Source organism: Oncorhynchus kisutch, linkage group LG10 (assembly GCF_002021735.2).
Source record: "Oncorhynchus kisutch isolate 150728-3 linkage group LG10, Okis_V2, whole genome shotgun sequence".
NCBI lineage: Eukaryota > Metazoa > Chordata > Actinopteri > Salmoniformes > Salmonidae > Oncorhynchus > Oncorhynchus kisutch.
In genome coordinates, this window is record NC_034183.2 from 21,757,001 (window position 1) to 21,774,417 (window position 17,417).

At 46.5% G+C, this 17,417-nt stretch overlaps 1 protein-coding gene across 8 annotated transcripts in view; it reads left to right on the top strand.

The window, feature by feature from the left end:
• The window catches only part of LOC109897915 (nuclear factor 1 C-type-like), a 136,377-nt gene that overhangs the window by 34,057 nt on the left and 84,903 nt on the right, over positions 1-17,417 (top strand). For all 8 annotated transcript variants that reach the window (XM_031833320.1, XM_031833323.1, XM_031833324.1 and 5 more), the window contains exon 2: positions 3,992-4,523. In XM_031833320.1, the coding sequence (XP_031689180.1) occupies positions 3,992-4,523 (532 nt within the window). The remainder of the gene's footprint in view (positions 1-3,991; positions 4,524-17,417) is intronic.

Here is a 17,417-nt window from a genome sequence, read left to right on the forward strand (position 1 = left end):
ATTTACACCGTTCTCATTTTTAATTAGACTTTACTAACAACAAGAGGGCTTTGTGTTAGAGCATATGTCTTCCTATTTAATAAATAAGAGGTAGGCCTACCTGTTTTACAGACGAAATTAAGCTATAGGCTGCTATACACATTGATTTTGTCGGTCAATTCCTTCACCCACCATGCACTCTTTAAATAGCCTACCTCTGTGTCAGTGAAGGCTGTTAAATTAATTAAAACCAAAACTGGAATTGAGAGCGTATGAGAAGGTATGCATGCCATAGGCTTACATTTAATTACAGAAAATGGCAAAAAGCACAGGCCTACCCATTGTTAGTTTAAGATTTAGAATAATATAAGGATTGGTTATATAAAGTTATCTATAACAGCGCTTAGGTCCGCGATGCTGTATGCTATAAACAAGCTGTAAAATGCCCGGAAAAGATGTGGCTCCGGTGCATAAGGGGATATAATTGGTTCGGTTCGTTGACATTTAGAGGCTGAGCTACAACCTTCTACAGCCGAGGAGACAAAAATGGACTTTGCTTTGGAAGTAATCTAATTCTGTCACTATGAATTGAGATATTCACATTCTGTGTAGAAGATGTTTAAACCCAGACAGCATTTAGGGAAACCTACCTACCTTGTTACCTACACTAGCTGGGTTAAGCCACGGAAGAAGAGTAGCCAGCAGTGTAAGCTTAAAATCTTCTGCATCAGTAGGCTTAATCTGTCTGGGGTGGAAAGGTAGGCCTAACCTATGCAAGTAACATGCTCAGATTCCTTATGACATCTCAGATTTAATTATTTGCAAACAGGGAGAGCTTCGTTGCAAACATGTCACACTGGTTTGGCATTGGAGAAATATGATAAGATGAACACATGGACCTATCTCTCTGTCCATTCTTAGCATGTCATTTCTGTAATTTGTGTGGTATTAAAAAAGATTCTGCTAATATGTCAAATGACATAGAATTGCATGAAATAATACGATGATAGACTCATGCAATGCTTTTACTATAAAGGAGATCTTTCCACCCCTACCCTTGTCCACAGTGGTCTGCAAATTCACAATGTTCTGGCCTGCAGCCCTGTACACTATCAAAATTCCTGTGCTGCCATGCAATGCTTACAGGACAAAAAAACTGTTTTTAAAACTGCATATCTAAGGCTCTGGTCTGTCCAAGAAGTGATGGTAAACGGTATAAACATGTTTTCTGCTATCCACTTTGTTTTAGTTGTTATTTTGGGCATAGGTGAGGGTCACTCTTTTTTTTCAAGCTTCAGGGAGGGTTTAGGTGGAGGGCCATCCATTTTGATTTCAGAGAGGTCCGATTTTCTCCATGTAAGTAACCCTTATCATAAATAACGTTCACTACCTTAACGTTCGATAAGGCAACACTAGTTTCACCGCTAGGTTATTGGGTACTTTTAAATGATGGTCTCAGACCTCTATTCACCTGTACAGTTAAGAAACTGTCCCGTGTTGCTGTGGGGTTGGGACAGAGAGACGGTAGGGCACAGGTGAAAGAAGGACAGGTTTGTGTGGCTAGAGGCTGCCATTAGGGGCCTGTAAAAGTCTAGTTTGCACAGATGGATGCTGTAGCTAGGGGGTATGTGGATGGAGGGAGCTATGAAAACATAAGGACCTCATAAAAGGGAGGCAGGGATAAGTGGAAAAGAGGGACATGCCCTAAAGTCCAGAAATGCACGTTTGGAGTTCACTCTAAATGTCATGGAAATATTTCAAAAATAGGAACTAACCTCAATGAAAGTATGTTAGTGTTTACTTTTGCTGCAGGGGTGGTTGGTGTTCATATTCCAGCTCAATGTGTTTAATGAGAGGAACTCTATCCATGGGCCAGACAGGGGAACATCCATGGTCAGGAGTCTTGTCTGTGGGAGCTAGACGCAAAATAGGCACCCAATTGAGAAGTATACCACACATTGAAAATGGCCTCGGCCTTGTACTCAAATTGTTACAATATCTTGAGACTTTTTCCCTCCTAAACGTTTTGTGGTGTTATCATTTGGCTAAAACACATATGATTATGAATGCCTGAAATGGAAGCGAACCTCTCTTCATCTTGACTGGAGAGCTGCAGCTCTGCTGTAAACGTTCTCTACTAAAAACAAACGTTATGTAACCGTTAAATAGACATACTGTGAGTTTGTTGTACCCGTGGCAGTGTTGAATTGCCTTCTCTTTTTGGAAATTCATAAAGCCCCAGATTGTCTGTCTGGTTTCCAGGCCTCTGGTTTCTATCACAAGAGTTTCTCTCTGCTCTACTTGTTAGCTTTGGAACATTTACACAGTAACTCTATCTCTTCTCCATGATCCCTCTTCCGGCACTGATTGTACATACTTGTGTATGTGCGCTCTGCGTTCAGCAGGCCAAGACAAAGGACTCTGAACCCCGAAATTACAGACCACTATTTTCTTTGAACCCTGTTTAGATATAAAGTTGACATAAAGTGAAGTGGACATGAAAACACAATTTGTCCTGCTGTTACTGTTTAAAATAGGATGTATACAACTGGTTTCCTCTTCTCAGTGGAGTCGCTGCTTTCAATATATTTGTTTTATAACTGTCCTGAATAGGAACACAGTGAAGCCAGACTAAATAAACGTGAAATAAAGGATGCTGTCTCTGCCACCACAGATGCTTTATTACGATTAAACTTCAACAAGCATAAACCTTATCATACAGAATGCCCTCAAGGACATGATGCATCTTTTATTTAATGCAAACTGTAGTAAAATAATAAACTAGCCATCCCTGGATCAAATGTAATGTTGGTATGGGAGGAAGGATTTAAACAAAAAAATAGATATATCTGAAAACGATGTCGTTTGCTCAGAGCAGGATGCCATGGTTGAGAAAGCTGGAAGCATTTAAAATGTTGTGCTTCTGAGAGCAGTATTGCAGACTGTTAATTGCATGAGATCTGCAGTGTAATACAGTCATGTCCAATTACGCTCCCTGTGCCGGCTCCTAGGGCATGTATGGGCTCTCTGAAGCACCTTCACACTCCACTCCACTCCAACCTCTCTGTGTGGACACCAAGAAGCCCATAGAGACGCCATTAACCAACAACGTTAACCCTTTGAGGAAGGATATGCTACAATGTTCTATTTTGGAATGTTACAGTTAATTGAAAGAGATGATGATCACCGGAGAGTTGATATTGTGACACCGGTATTCCACAAAGGGTTAAACTTCATGGATACCAGGGCAAATACACAAAACCTAAAGGGCAGCATGAGAAGTGGGTTGTACAGATTTGAGCACTGTACTCGTAATAAATCTTTAACTCAGCTTGTATGTGCAAATGACATTTCATTACATTTGGATGGATTACCCCTTTGTACACAATCACTCAATTAATGGGCCTTCATGAGCAAGAACAAACACATACATACATATGTATGCATTTATAGCCTATGATGTGCTCATAAACAAACCTTAGTCTATACATTGTTTGGCTAAACCTGCAGACATGCAAACACATGAACGTAGGCACCATGCCTATATATTAGACTATATCGTTTTGCATATTATATGTGCAAATGATCTCTGAATGCCTTTTATAGGGCAGGCTGGTGCATATGGGATTTTTGCTCAGTGAAAATATGGAAGTAATTAGAGATACCAAGAGAACATTGCTCAATCGTTGTGGGCTAAACAGCAAAGCAACTGTGGCTTGTGAGGTGCCCCAAAGTCATGCAGATGTATATTTTGTTTGTTGAAAATCTGACCAAAAGAAGGCAAATAATCAACAAAACATAATTGAATAAATGATTACTGTTGGTGGTGGTGTTCCACTGAGCATGGAGACAAAGAACCACTATGGTTGCACTTTTCTTTATTTACAGTAATTGGTTCCATATACATGTACTGTATACACTGTTATAGGTTACGGTTCATACAGCATGGTTGCTTCTGGTACATTTATGTAGAAAGTAGTACTTACCCCTTTCTTCTTGTCCACTTATCCAGGATGAGTTTCATCCGTTCATCGAGGCCCTTCTGCCGCATGTGCGTGCCTTCGCCTACACCTGGTTCAACCTGCAGGCGCGCAAACGCAAGTACTTCAAGAAGCACGAGAAAAGGATGACTAAGGACGAAGAGCGGGCAGTGAAGGACGAGCTGCTGGGAGAGAAGCCCGAGGTCAAGCAGAAGTGGGCGTCGCGTCTGCTGGCCAAACTGCGCAAGGACATCCGGCCTGAGTGCCGCGAGGACTTTGTGCTGTCTATCACAGGGAAGAAGACCCCCTGCTGCGTCCTCTCTAACCCTGACCAGAAGGGCAAGATGAGGAGGATCGACTGCCTGCGTCAGGCCGACAAGGTGTGGAGGCTGGACCTGGTCATGGTCATCCTGTTCAAGGGCATCCCGCTGGAGAGCACGGACGGAGAGCGCCTGGTCAAGGCTGGGCCGTGCAACAACCCCATCCTCTGTGTCCAGCCACACCACATCAGTGTCTCGGTCAAGGAGCTGGACCTCTACCTGGCCTACTTCGTACAGGAGAGAGGTACTGCACTGCACTCACATTCTCTCTAGTGTTTTATCAACGGTTCCTTGTGCATCGGTGTCATGTCAGTGGAGGAAGTCTACACAGATGCTGTGGCGTAGTGAACAACTGTTGACTCAGAGGAGGATCTTTTGAACAACCACTTTACTGAGTCACACAGCACTGTATAAGTTGGTCTTGAGAGAGTGAGGGGATACCTAGTTGGTTGTACAACTGAATGCATTCAACTGAATAGTGTCTTGTGCATTTAACCCAACCCCTCTGAATCAGTGGTGCGGGGGATTGTCTGAATGGGGATTAACTGCCTTGCTCAAGGGCAGAACAGCAGATTTTAGCACCTTGCCAGCTCAGGGATTTGAACCAGAAACATTTCAATTACTGGCCCAGTGATCTTAACCACTAAGCTACCTGCCACCCCGAGAGAGCGAGAGAGACAGATAGTTAGCGAGAGAGAGTGAGAGAGCAAGGGTGAGAGAGAGAGAGAGAGAAGAAAGTAGAAAGAGAGAAATGAACTGGAGCCAAGTCCTGACAGTGTAAATCATTTTAAATGAGCATGGATTTTGAATGCCAGCCTTAGAGATGTGTTAAAATGTACAGTGTTTAATAAAAGGGTGTAGCCTGGTAGTTAGAGGGGAAAGCTGGGCACCAGCTGATGCACAGACAGGCAGGCAGGGTGCCTCTCAGGGCTAGAGCCAGCAGCCATCAGACAGGGCCACTCTCTGCATCCTCTGCTACTTGGCTCAGAGTGGGGTGACCTGGCAGGCTGGTTGGGACCCATGGCAGAGGCCAAGGAGGAGCTGTCCCATCAGAGGAGGCAGCCCCTCCCTGGCCCCTGCCATAGGTCTCAACCAGCCTGCCAGGTCACCCTACATAACCCAGATGAGCCTGTGCGCCCACTATTAAGCGAATAGGCTGTTCTATTAGACCTCTTTAGTGGCAGGGAGGAGCAAAGCCTGTCATCAAATACAATTATGATCATAAAAAGAAATCCTCTGCTACTGTCAGCCTATGTTACAATGCAAACAGTTTTGAAATATTATGGGAAGCAATTGGCTCCATATGCAGGTAAAATCATTATTTTGCTGTACGATATACTGAATGCAGGGAATCAGCACTGCAGAAGACCCTCCTCAGCCCCTCTGTGTGTGAGCAGAGCAGACAGACAGGGTCTTCTCTATGGCCTGGTTGTGTGTGTGTGTGTGTGTGTGTGTGTGTGTGTGTGTGTGTGTGTGTGTGTGTGTGTGTGTGTGTGTGTGTGTGTGTGTGTGTGTGTGTGTTGTGTTACATTATCAGTAATTGCTTTCATTTTACTATACATTCTTAGCTGAATATTTTTTTTACAAGACTTTTCAAGCTTGTTAGCTTAGTTTATTTTCTTCTTAATTATTAACATATTTTATTTAGGATTTTGTCCACTTTTGACTCTGAATATGATAGTGTCACGGGCGTCCTCCTCTTCATCTGAAGAGGAGAGGCGAGAAGGATCGGAGGACCAAAATGCGGCGTGGTATGTGTACATGATGAAATTTAATAAAGAAAACACTGAACACTGAAACACACTATACAAAACATTAAACAAATAACGACCGTGAAGTTAAATGAGAACTGTGATGACACAAGCAATCAACATAGACAATCACCCACAAACAAACAGTGAAACCCAGGCTACCTAAGTATGATTCTCAATCAGAGACAACTAATGACACCTGCCTCTGATTGAGGACCATACAAGGCCGAAACATACAAATCCCAAAATCATAGAAAAACAAACTTAGACTGCCCACCCCAACTCACGCCCTGACCATACTAAATAAATACAAAACAAAGGAAATAAAGGTCAGAACATGACAGATAGGCCTAAAGCTGAAATCCTTTCTGTGCTAGTCAATCTCAGGTCAATTTGCCCTTGCCCCTTTCTGTGCTGGTCAATCTGCCCCTGAACAAGGCAGGTAACTCACTGTTTCCCGGTAGGCCATCATTGTAAATAAACATTTGTTCTTAACTGATTTGCCTAGTTAAATAAAGGTTAAAAAAATCTGCTGTATTTGTTTAGATTGAATAAATATGGCTGTACCTGAGGTGAACAGAAAAAGGAAGATGACAGAGAGAGCGAGAAGAGAGGGAAGCCTGATAGCTGAGCTAGTGCTGGAAATTATTTCTGTCCTCAGCTGTGAGCTCCCAGCTAGCACATAATGTTATGAGAACCATCCCAGCTAGCACATAATGTTATGAGAACTATCCCAGCTAGCACATAATGTTATGAGAACCATATGTTTCTTAGAGCTTGGTGAGAGCGTAATTAACCTATGGTTAGTTTGCATACAACCTTCCCACAACTTTCTGGGAATGGTGCAGGACAGTTGCTTGGCTTTGGAACATTCTCAGCACATTTACGGAAGTTGACAAAAAAACTTTATTTTAATGAAACTTTATTTCATTACCTTAACAGAACATTTCATTTCAATTTTTGTAATGTTCTAGGGACGTTCGTCAACTGGTTAGGAAACTAGTTTCCTCATGGTTCTATTTAAAGTAATGTTCTCAAATTGTTCTGAGAATGTTAAGAAAACTTTCCATAAAAACTTTAGTAACGTTAAGAGAATGTTCTAAGAATGTTATTTAAAAACATATTCATTCCATTCTCAGCATCAACATAACTCGCTCTATCCTTTATCTTGTTGCGTTTGTTCACGTGTGTTGGCCGCACCCAGTAATTGGCCACACCTGATCTTAATGAGTGCTTGATTCCTTTGAAATGGGGTCTGTTTGAAGAGACTAAAATGAACAGCTTTGTATGCGCAAAAAACATGTCATGCTAGCTTCATCCTGGTGATGAATTGGACTAATTCCACCGATCGAGAGCAAAAGATTATATGTTCAATTCTCACTGATGCCTTGTCACAAACAAAAATAAATATGTTTACATGATTAATGCCTGAGGAAATGAATTTCCATGTGTCCTATCTGTATTTTGAGTTTTAAAAAATGAAAACAAAATGAGCTGGTAGTGTTATTAAAAGTCTTAATGAAACATTCAGTGAAAGTTTTAAGGAAGTTATTCCAAAACCTATAATTTCTGTTCTCAGAGCGTTAATAAAACCTCCCAAGAAACTTTAAAGAAACCAGAGTAAAATGTTCTCAGAACCTCCCTGCAACCTAAAAATAAACGTTCCCAGAACAGGCGAAATGTTCACTTCAGTTTTACAAGTCAGGAAACATATAGCTTTGGCCCACAACCTATATGGAACCAAAAACATACGTTCCCACAACTTCCATGGAACCAAATAAACTAGCTGGGCTGTGTGTCTGCCACTGATCTACCTCTGGCCTGGCTGGCTCTGGCCCCTCCCACCAGTAAACCCTGTCACCCCCCCCCACCCCTCCCTGAGGCAACCTTCACCCTGAGATGTCTGGGTCATGGTGCAGCATAGCCTCCCTGTCACCTGACCTGCCTAATAGCCTACAAACTCCTGGCTGTAAACACTCTGATAAGGAGCTGCAGCTTTTCACTTTCACTCAGACCAAAGAAAGAGGGAGGGCGGGAGGGAGGGAGGAGGCTAGTTCTGAGAGAGGGAAAGGAAAGGAAGGAGGGGGAGAGAGAGGGAGAGCAGAGAGGCAACCAGTCAGCATTTGTTCTTAAAGGCACAGACCCCCCTTTCAGTTCCAAGGATATGTTGTGCTCTGATACCTTCATCAGAGCTCTCTCTCCACCTCCTCCCTCCCTCCCTCCCTGATCTCATCTCTGGGTTGGACAGGGAGAGCAGTGTTAGCAGTGTTAAGCCATCAAACAGCAACACCAGCTGGGCTGTGTTGGTCCCTGCTCATTTGCTGGCCTGTGTTTTGGTATCTTTACTAATTGAGCAGAGTGCAGTACTCCCGCATGCATTGGATCCCCAAGGATGATGCTGGGTTAAAGCTTGTTGTTTTCTGCCTCTATGTTAATCAGAGTTTCATTTGCAGCAATAATGTGTTTACACAACTCCCCTGTTTGGCTTATTACTCATATTTGTGTTAATAATTTTTATTGCAGAATAATAAATGATGATCCAATGTAACTGTGCCAACTCTTTTAACAGGTTCTACTTGTCTTCTGTCATTCTGAATTTTTATTGTGTTTGAAGACTTTTTATCAATCTCAATATAGCATAAAACTTGTCACAATAGATGGTACGGGGGTTTGACCAATTTCACAAAACACTCTTGTGAGGAGACAGTGCCAAGTTCTAAGTGAGCACTTACTGAGAATCCGAGCTCAGCCTCTCTGCCTCGAGCTGCCCGTGAACCCCTCCCATCTCCGGACTCCTCCATCTGCTGCCACGGCACTGCACAAAAAACACATTGTGTGTGTGCACTGTAACATTATGCTGTTAGGTCACACACACTAAACTACCACACTGTACAGTTGTATCTGTGACCGTTGAGCAGCATACCGTAAATCTGCACCCTGCACTGTGGCGGCCGCTTCCTGCTGCAGAGGCTCAGACTCAGAGAGATCCCGCTCTCTCAGGCTCAGTCACAGACACGCATGTTCAGTCAACACAGCCACAGAGGAATGTGCTCCGCGGCTCTGGCAACGGACATTTAGAAGGGATGGGAGGAGGAGCGGGCCTCCAAAGGGTCAAGTTCAGCAGTGTTGTTCTCCTCCGACGGGGGGAGGTGTTCTGCTCTCGTACCTGGAGTTATTTAACATCCAATGGAACAGATTGTCATAGACACTTGAGCTAATTATTTCACCTTGGACAGCTACAAATGTTACCGTGAGCATCCAGCCTTCCCCCTCTGGTTATTATCAAAGATCACTACCAGTAGTTTGAAGGTGCAATAGTATGACTGATATGGAAAGAAAATGAAATATAAATGGCCTTTACATTTAATTGAAGCAACGTCAATGTTGGCTTGCTACGTTCATTGGTAGGCTACGTGGTTCAGCATAGGAATGAATCAATTGGGAAGTGGTGTTAATGACCAATATTCAAACACATATGTTTAAAGTTAAATAAGTCATTAGTCTACATGGTCAAATATGAGTTTGCCTTTTGTTTACTGTAAATGTAGTTATGGATACTCTCTCTCTACCACCTGGGGTCCTTAGGGCAGAAATAACACCTGGGTGAGAATGATCCTGGCAGGAGTCGCTCACTTTCATTCTGCTTGTAAATGGGACTGCCCCCCCCCCCCCCCCCCCCCCCCCGGCTCCGTATGTCAATATGGAATGACGTAGAGCGGGGAGTTTGTGGCTGTGATTCCACTGTGGTCACCTTCACAACCCTATCCTTCCCTATTACCACCGTGGCTTACACACACACACACACACACACACACACACACACACACACACACACACACATTCATATGTTTACATTTGAGTCATTTAGCAGAGTCTCTTATCCAGAGCCACTAACAGTATCGAGTGTATACAGCCCTGGCATTGCCAGCGCCATGTTCTACCAACTGAGCCACACGACAGACACCCACACACGCGCACACAGACACAGAGAGAGAAGGAGAGGGAGGTCATGGGGGAAAGTCAAAGACATTGCAGCTCTATGGTAATCAATCTAGTGGATCGATGAGCTGGGAGTGTGCTGGCAGAATGCAGGCATTGTGCTGAGTCTGGGCTCTATATTGGAGCGGCTCTCTGCATTGGAGCGGCTCTCTGCATTGGAGCGTCTCTCTGCATTGGAGCGGCTCTCTGCATTGGAGCGGCTCTCTGTATTGGAGCGGCTCTCTGCATTGGAGCGGCTCTCTGTATTGGAGCGGCTCTCTGTATTGGAGCGGCTCTCTGCATTGGAGAGGCTCTCTGCATTGGAGCGGCTCTCTGTATTGGAGCGGCTCTCTGCATTGGAGCGGCTCTCTGCATTGGAGAGGTGTCAGTGGACATGTGAGAGAACTCAGATAGGCAAACTGTCAGAGGCGTAAGGATACTAATGTTTCTGATTACTAGTAGCACCATACAACACTGACTCAATTAGAGATATGTTGTTACTCATTGGCTTTCTAAAGAGATCTTTGTGTTAAAGTAGCATTTTTCTGTTTTCAGATAATGCTTTTCAGGTTCTCAACTTTATACTTCAGAATTTAGGGCCAATGGTTATTGAACCATTTAAAGTAGTAGGCCTAGCGATGACTGGTGATCAATTTCATTTGAACAGGTGTATATATAGACCATAGAGTGTATATCTACCTACCACAAGTGTTTTTATTTGTAGTTATCAATAACAAATTCCACTCAACAAGCTCAATAATATTTGGAGAGTCTAATGAGATAGGAGGATTATATTTGAAATTTTCAAGCAGAGTTCTTTGATGCTTTCTGATTCCCTGTCTCTGTGCTATAACAGTGCTTTCTGATTCTCTGTCTCTGTGCTATAACAGTGCTTTCTGATTCCCTGTCTCTGTGCTATAACAGTGCTTTCTGATTCCCTGTCTCTGTGTTATAACAGTGCTTTCTGATTCCCTGTCTCTGTGTTATAACAGGGCTTTCTGATTCCCTGTCTCTGTGTTATAACAGTGCTTTCTGATTCCCTGTCTCTGTGTTATAACAGGGCTTTCTGATTCCCTGTCTCTGTGCTATAACAGTGCTTTCTGATTCCCTGTCTCTGTGCTATAACAGTGCTTTCTGATTCCCTGTCTCTGTGTTATAACAGGGCTTTCTGATTCCCTGTCTCTGTGTTATAACAGTGCTTTCTGATTCCCTGTCTCTGTGTTATAACAGGGCTTTCTGATTCCCTGTCTCTGTGTTATAACAGGGCTTTCTGATTCTCTGTCTCTGTGCTATAACAGTGCTTTCTGATTCCCTGTCTCTGTGTTATAACAGGGCTTTCTGATTCTCTGTCTCTGTGTTATAACAGGGCTTTCTGATTCCCTGTCTCTGTGTTATAACAGGGCTTTCTGATTCCCTGTCTCTGTGTTATAACAGTGCTTTCTGATTCCCTGTCTCTGTGTTATAACAGTGCTTTCTGATTCCCTGTCTCTGTGTTATAACAGGGCTTTCTGATTCTCTGTCTCTGTGCTATAACAGGGCTTTCTGATTCCCTGTCTCTGTGTTATAACAGGGCTTTCTGATTCCCTGTCTCTGTGTTATAACAGGGCTTTCTGATTCTCTGTCTCTGTGTTATAACAGGGCTTTCTGATTCCCTGTCTGTGTGCTATATAACACCCCCACCAAACCATTATCCTCTCTGTGCTGCTGAAACCCCACTCATAACGTTACTCATAACATTACAGCTAACAAACAGCTCACCATCCCTGATGCCTGGCAGTCAGGCAGGCAGCAACGTTTTCTCTAGTCTAGGTGGTACAGACCAGTGTTTCCCAAACTCGGTCCTGGGGCCCCCCTGGGTGAACATTTTGGTTTTTGTCCTAGCACTACACAGCTTGATGATGAGTTGGATATTTGAATCAGCTGTGTCGTGCTAGGACCAAGACAGAGTCTGGGAAACCCTGGTATAGACTCCTGGTACTAACACCCTCCCATTGCTGTTTTTCAGCTCCAGACCAACTGCAGACTCATAGGCTCCCTAATTGCTGGGAAGGGTGGGACATAAGTGACCTAACATTAGGCTCCTTCCCTCCCTTCCTGGTCTATCCCAGGCCCTGTGGTCTGGTCAGACAGAGCAGAGCAGGGCTCCCCACCACAGCTAATTGGAGCTGAGGAGAAGTGGATTTGAGTAGTGATCCTGTGTGGAGGCGATGAGGCCATCAGTCTCTCTGGAAATCGGAGGTTACCTCTCCTCCAGGTCCCTCTATTCAGGCCAAACAACGACTGGGAATCTCTTTCCCAACTCCCAGCTATTCACAAAAGAGAAAGAGAGAAAGTGTTGGATGGAGGGAAGGAGAGTGAGGATGGGGGAGTTTGGCAGACATATAGAGAGAGAGTGAGGAGGTCTCGGTCTCAATATATCTTTTTTTAAATCAGAATCTATGTGCAGCTGTTGTCATACAGAAAGACAGCTTCATTGACTCCCCTTGCCCTGACACTGCCAGACTGTTATTTGGGGGAGGGCGTCAGGCGTCACTCGTCAGAATCCTCTCCACAGTGCCGTGTTACGTTACGCCTGTGTATCAGAGACAAAAGAGCACCACTGAGAGGAAAATAAGCCCCAAGTCCTGGAGCTGTTGTTTATACTCTCATTCCAGTCACTCAGTAAACCACCTGATTCCATGAATCATGGTTCGAAAGAAGCTAATTCAGCTGGCCGCCCTGCTTCTCCCACTGTTGATGTTTCTAATGAAATCTCTTGAAAACCTCCAGGACCTTACTGTAGCCGCAGAGCAGCTGGCCAATCCAACAGCCTCCCCAAACCCGAGTGCCATGGCCCAGTACTGGAGCAGGGGAGATGTTTATTTTCATTAGTCCTGGGTCCTAAAGGTTTACATTAATATAAAGCACTTCTCATTCTCAGCCAGTGTTATTTACAGTGTATGTACATCATAGTCCTGTCTAATGGGAACGTACACTTAGAACCTTTCCCCATCTTGAGTAAATACAGTTAGATCATTATCATATTAGTGACAATTTGACACACAACAGTCACATTGTTTCCAACTTTGCACAGTACATTCATTCAGTAGAGGGACTGTAACCTTGTGAAGCATCCGGTTTTCAGCAGGCCTCTGTCATTTATGGTATTACACTGTATGTGTACAGTAAACAAAACACTCAGAGTGAAACTTCCCACAGACGCACTTATGGGTTGATGACGCAGGACTCCCTAACCCAGTGAGGTTTCTGTTTTACAGAGCATAACTTTGAGTTGCTTTCATGTGGTTGGGGAAATGAGACATGAGAAGTCACTTCTCAGAGGTTGATGACCTATCTGCATCCATACGTTGTTGTAGATGATGAGACATACCTTTATCTTGTCTTTCTATGGTCAGAATGCATTTTTTTTGTCACAATTGTGTCATAACTTATTCCAAGCCATTTATTTTTGTACCTTTATTTAACTAGGTTTGTCAGTTAAGAACAAATTCATATTTACAATGACAGCCTAGGAACAGTGGGTTAACTGCCTTGTTCAGGGGCAGAACGACAGATTTTTACCTTGTCAGCTTGGGGATTCGATCTGGAAACCTTTCGGTTACTGGCCCAACGCTCTAACCACTAGGCTACCTGCCACCCCCTCTCTAACCACTAGGCTACCTGCCACCCCCTCTCTAACCACTAGGCTACCTGCCACCCCCTCTCTAAACACTAGGCTACCTGCCACCCCCTCTCTCACCACTAGGCTATCTGCCACCCCCTCTCTAACCACTAGGCTACCTGCCACCCCCTCTCTAACCACTAGGCGACCTGCCACCCCCTCTCTAACCACTAGGCGACCTGCCGCCCCCCCTCTCTAACCACTAGGCTACCTGCCACCCCCCCCCCTCTAACCACTAGGTGAGCTGCCGCCCCCCCACTCTCTTACCACTAGGCTACCTGCCCCCCACCCTCTTAACCACTAGGTGACCTGCCACCCCCCCCTTCTCTAACCCCTAGGCTACCTGCCCCCCCTCTCTAACCGCTACCTGCCCCCCCTCTCTCTAACCACTAGGCTACCTGCTCCTCTCCTCTCTAACCGCTACCTGCCCCCCCTCTCTCTAACCACTAGGCTACCTGCTCCCCCCCCTCTCTAACCACTAGGCTACCTGCCCCCCCCCCCCTCTCTAACCACTAGGCTAACTGTCCCCCCCCTCTCTAACCACTAGGCGACCTGTCACCCCCCCCCCCCCCCCCCTGTCCCCCTCTAACCATTAGGCTACCTGCCCCCCCCCCCCTTCTAACCACTAGGCTACCTGCCCCCCCCCCTCTCTAACCACTAGGCTACCTGCTCCTCTCCTCTCTAACCGCTACCTGCCCCCCCTCTCTCTAACCACTAGGCTACCTGCTCCCCCCCTCTCTAACCACTAGGCTACCTGCCCCCCCCCTCTCTAACCACTAGGCGACCTGTCACCCCCCCCCCCATCTAACCATTATGCTACCTGCCCCCCCCCCCCCCCCCCTCTAACCACTAGGCTACCTGCCCCCCCCCCCCCTCTAACCACTAGGCTAACTGTCCCCCCCCTCTCTAACCACTAGGCTACCTGCCCCCCCTCTCTAACCACTAGGCGACCTGTCACCCCCCCCCCCCTCTCTAACCACTAGGCTACCTGCCCCCCCCTCTAACCACTAGCTGACCTGCCGCCCCCCCCCCCCCCCCCCCCCCCCCCCCCTCTAACCACTAGGCTACCTGCCCCCCCCCCCCCCCTCTAACCACTAGGCGACCTGCCACCCCCCCTATAACCCCCTATAACCATTAGGCTACCTGCCCCCCCCCTCCTCTCTAACCACTAGGCTAACTGTCCCCCCCCTCTCTAACCACTAGGCTACCTGCCCCCCCCTCTCTAACCACTAGGTGACCTGCCGCCCCCCCCCCTCTCTAACCACTAGGCTACCTGCCCCCCCCTCTAACCACTAGCTGACCTGCCGCCCCCCCCCCCCTTCTCTAACCACTAAGCTACCTGCCCCCCCCCCCCCCCTCTCTAACCACTAGGTGACCTGCCGCCCCCCCCCTTCTCTAACCCCTAGGCTACCTGCCCCCCCCCTCTCTAACCGCTACCTGCCCCCCCTCTCTCTAGCCACTAGGCTACCTGCTCCCCCCCTCTCTAACCACTAGGCTACCTCCCCCCCACCCTTCTCTAACCACTAGGCTACCTGCCCCCCCCCCCCCCTCTCTAACCGCTACCTGCCCCCCCTCTCTCTAGCCACTAGGCTACCTGCTCCCCCCCTCTCTAACCACTAGGCTACCTGCCCCCCCCCCCCCCCCCCCCCTCTAACCATTAGGCTAACTGTCCCCCCCCCCTCTAACCACTGGCTACCTGCCCCCCCCTCTCTAACCACTAGGTGACCTGCCGCCCCCCCCCCCCCTCTCTAACCACTAGGCTAACTGCCCCCCCCCCCCCCCCCTCTAACCACTAGGTGACCTGCCGCCCCCCCATCTCGAACCACTAGTCTACCTGCCCCCCCCCCCCCCCCCCCCTCTAACCACTAGGCTACCTGCCCCCCCCCTCTCTAACCACTAGGCTACCTGCCCCCCCCCCCCCTAACCACTAGGTGACCTGTCCACCCCCCCTCTCTAACCACTAGGCTACCTGCCCCCCCCCCTCTCTAACCACTAGGCTACCTGCCCCCCCCCCCCCTCTCTAACCACTAGGCTACCTGCCCCCCCTCTAACCACTAGGTGACCTGCCGCCCCCCCCTCTCTAACCACTAGGCTACCTGCCCCCCCTCTAACCACTAGGTGACCTGCCGCCCCCCCCTCTCTAACCACTAGGCTACCTGCCCCCCCCCCCTCTCTAACCACTAGGCTACCTGCCCCCCCTCTAACCACTAGGTGACCTGCCGCCCCGTCATGCAGCGATGTCACTCGAGAAATAATGCAATCTCAGCCACAATTAGTTTGTAACAGTCTACATCTATAACAATACAGTATATCAAAGCAAAAAAAAGAAGTAATTTCATGAAGCTATTGGCTGTGAATGGTCCAGGCTCTTTGTTTCAGCTTTGCTAGACTGTGTCCCCGACAGATTAGAAGAAGCTGAGAAGAAGCTCACGTTGGAGGCTAACATATACTCATCTTGGTCCTCTCCTCCCTCGTAGCCTCTGTGAAGCCTGTTGTAGGTGATGGCTAGAAGCAGGCCTCCAGCCTCCAGGCCTCAGAGTGTCGGTAGCGTTGGAGCTGATCAAAGCGCTGAAGGATAGAAGTGACAGATGAAAGGCGGACATGAAGGAGTGCTGCTGCTCCTCTCAGACGGAGAGAGTTTCCAGAGAAAGACTTGGCAGGTTCTCCCACTCACTGAGACCTAGCCTACATTCTGGCCTCCTTTCAGTGTTCGGGGAGAAGGTGCTCACACACACACACACACACTCAGGGGAATCACAGATGAAAGCACATGTTCTGGATACCCACACTTCACCAGGACTGACCCCATATCTATCCAAGGAGAAGAACAGGAAACACGTCTATTAGATAGCCCCTCAATAACATCAATTGAAAGCATGGTAGTTGAATGGCAGAAAGTACAGTTAGCTCCAATACAGCTCCAACACAGATTCCAATACAGATTGAAAGCATAAACAGTTTGTACCACAACACCCACCCACCCCCCTCTACACACCACTCCACCCATAGTGCATTTGCATTCCCTTTGAAAACAGAGCTGTTGTTTGACAGGGGTGTGTTATAAAAACGAAGTGGAATAAATTGATTGCTGTATAGTTCAGTGAGTTCAAAATAAAGCCTCAGTGCTTTCTCTATTGTTTTTGTAGGTGGGGAAGTTCAGTACGCTTGTCAGCCGAGGATGGTGAATAATGTTCTGAAGAATGTAAGAAACGTTCCTTCTCCTAGATATGTGGTAGTTTGACTTTCTGGGAGTGTGGCGAAGTCTTCAGTACATCACCTAATGGTCTCGATTTGGACGGATATGATACGTTTATTAAGGCAAGCTATTTACTCTCCAACATGTCTAATGAGTACACTCTAAATTCCTGGAAAAGTCCTACATAGAACCAATGAATGTACGAGTCTGTAAATGAGTCTGTAAATGCCCATATTTCTTCATTTGGTGGGAGAATCCTACGAGACCCTGTGTCTCGGCCTAGTTTCTCGTTGGCCTCATCATCGCCTCATCATCTCCCTTGATCTAATCTTTTCTGCTCTCAAAGGAAGCAATTAAGACCTTTCCTTTAATCCCTGCAGTTGAACAGGGAGATTGTAGACTACTTTGACAGCCAAATGAACCAGAAGTGGTTGCTTTGCAGAGGGACTGTTGTTGGAAATAGCAGGATTGGAATTTAGTGGAGGTTAAAAGGCTGAACTACTGTAAAGTGAGGAGTTACTATTTAGATCAGTATTTGAACTGAAACTGAAC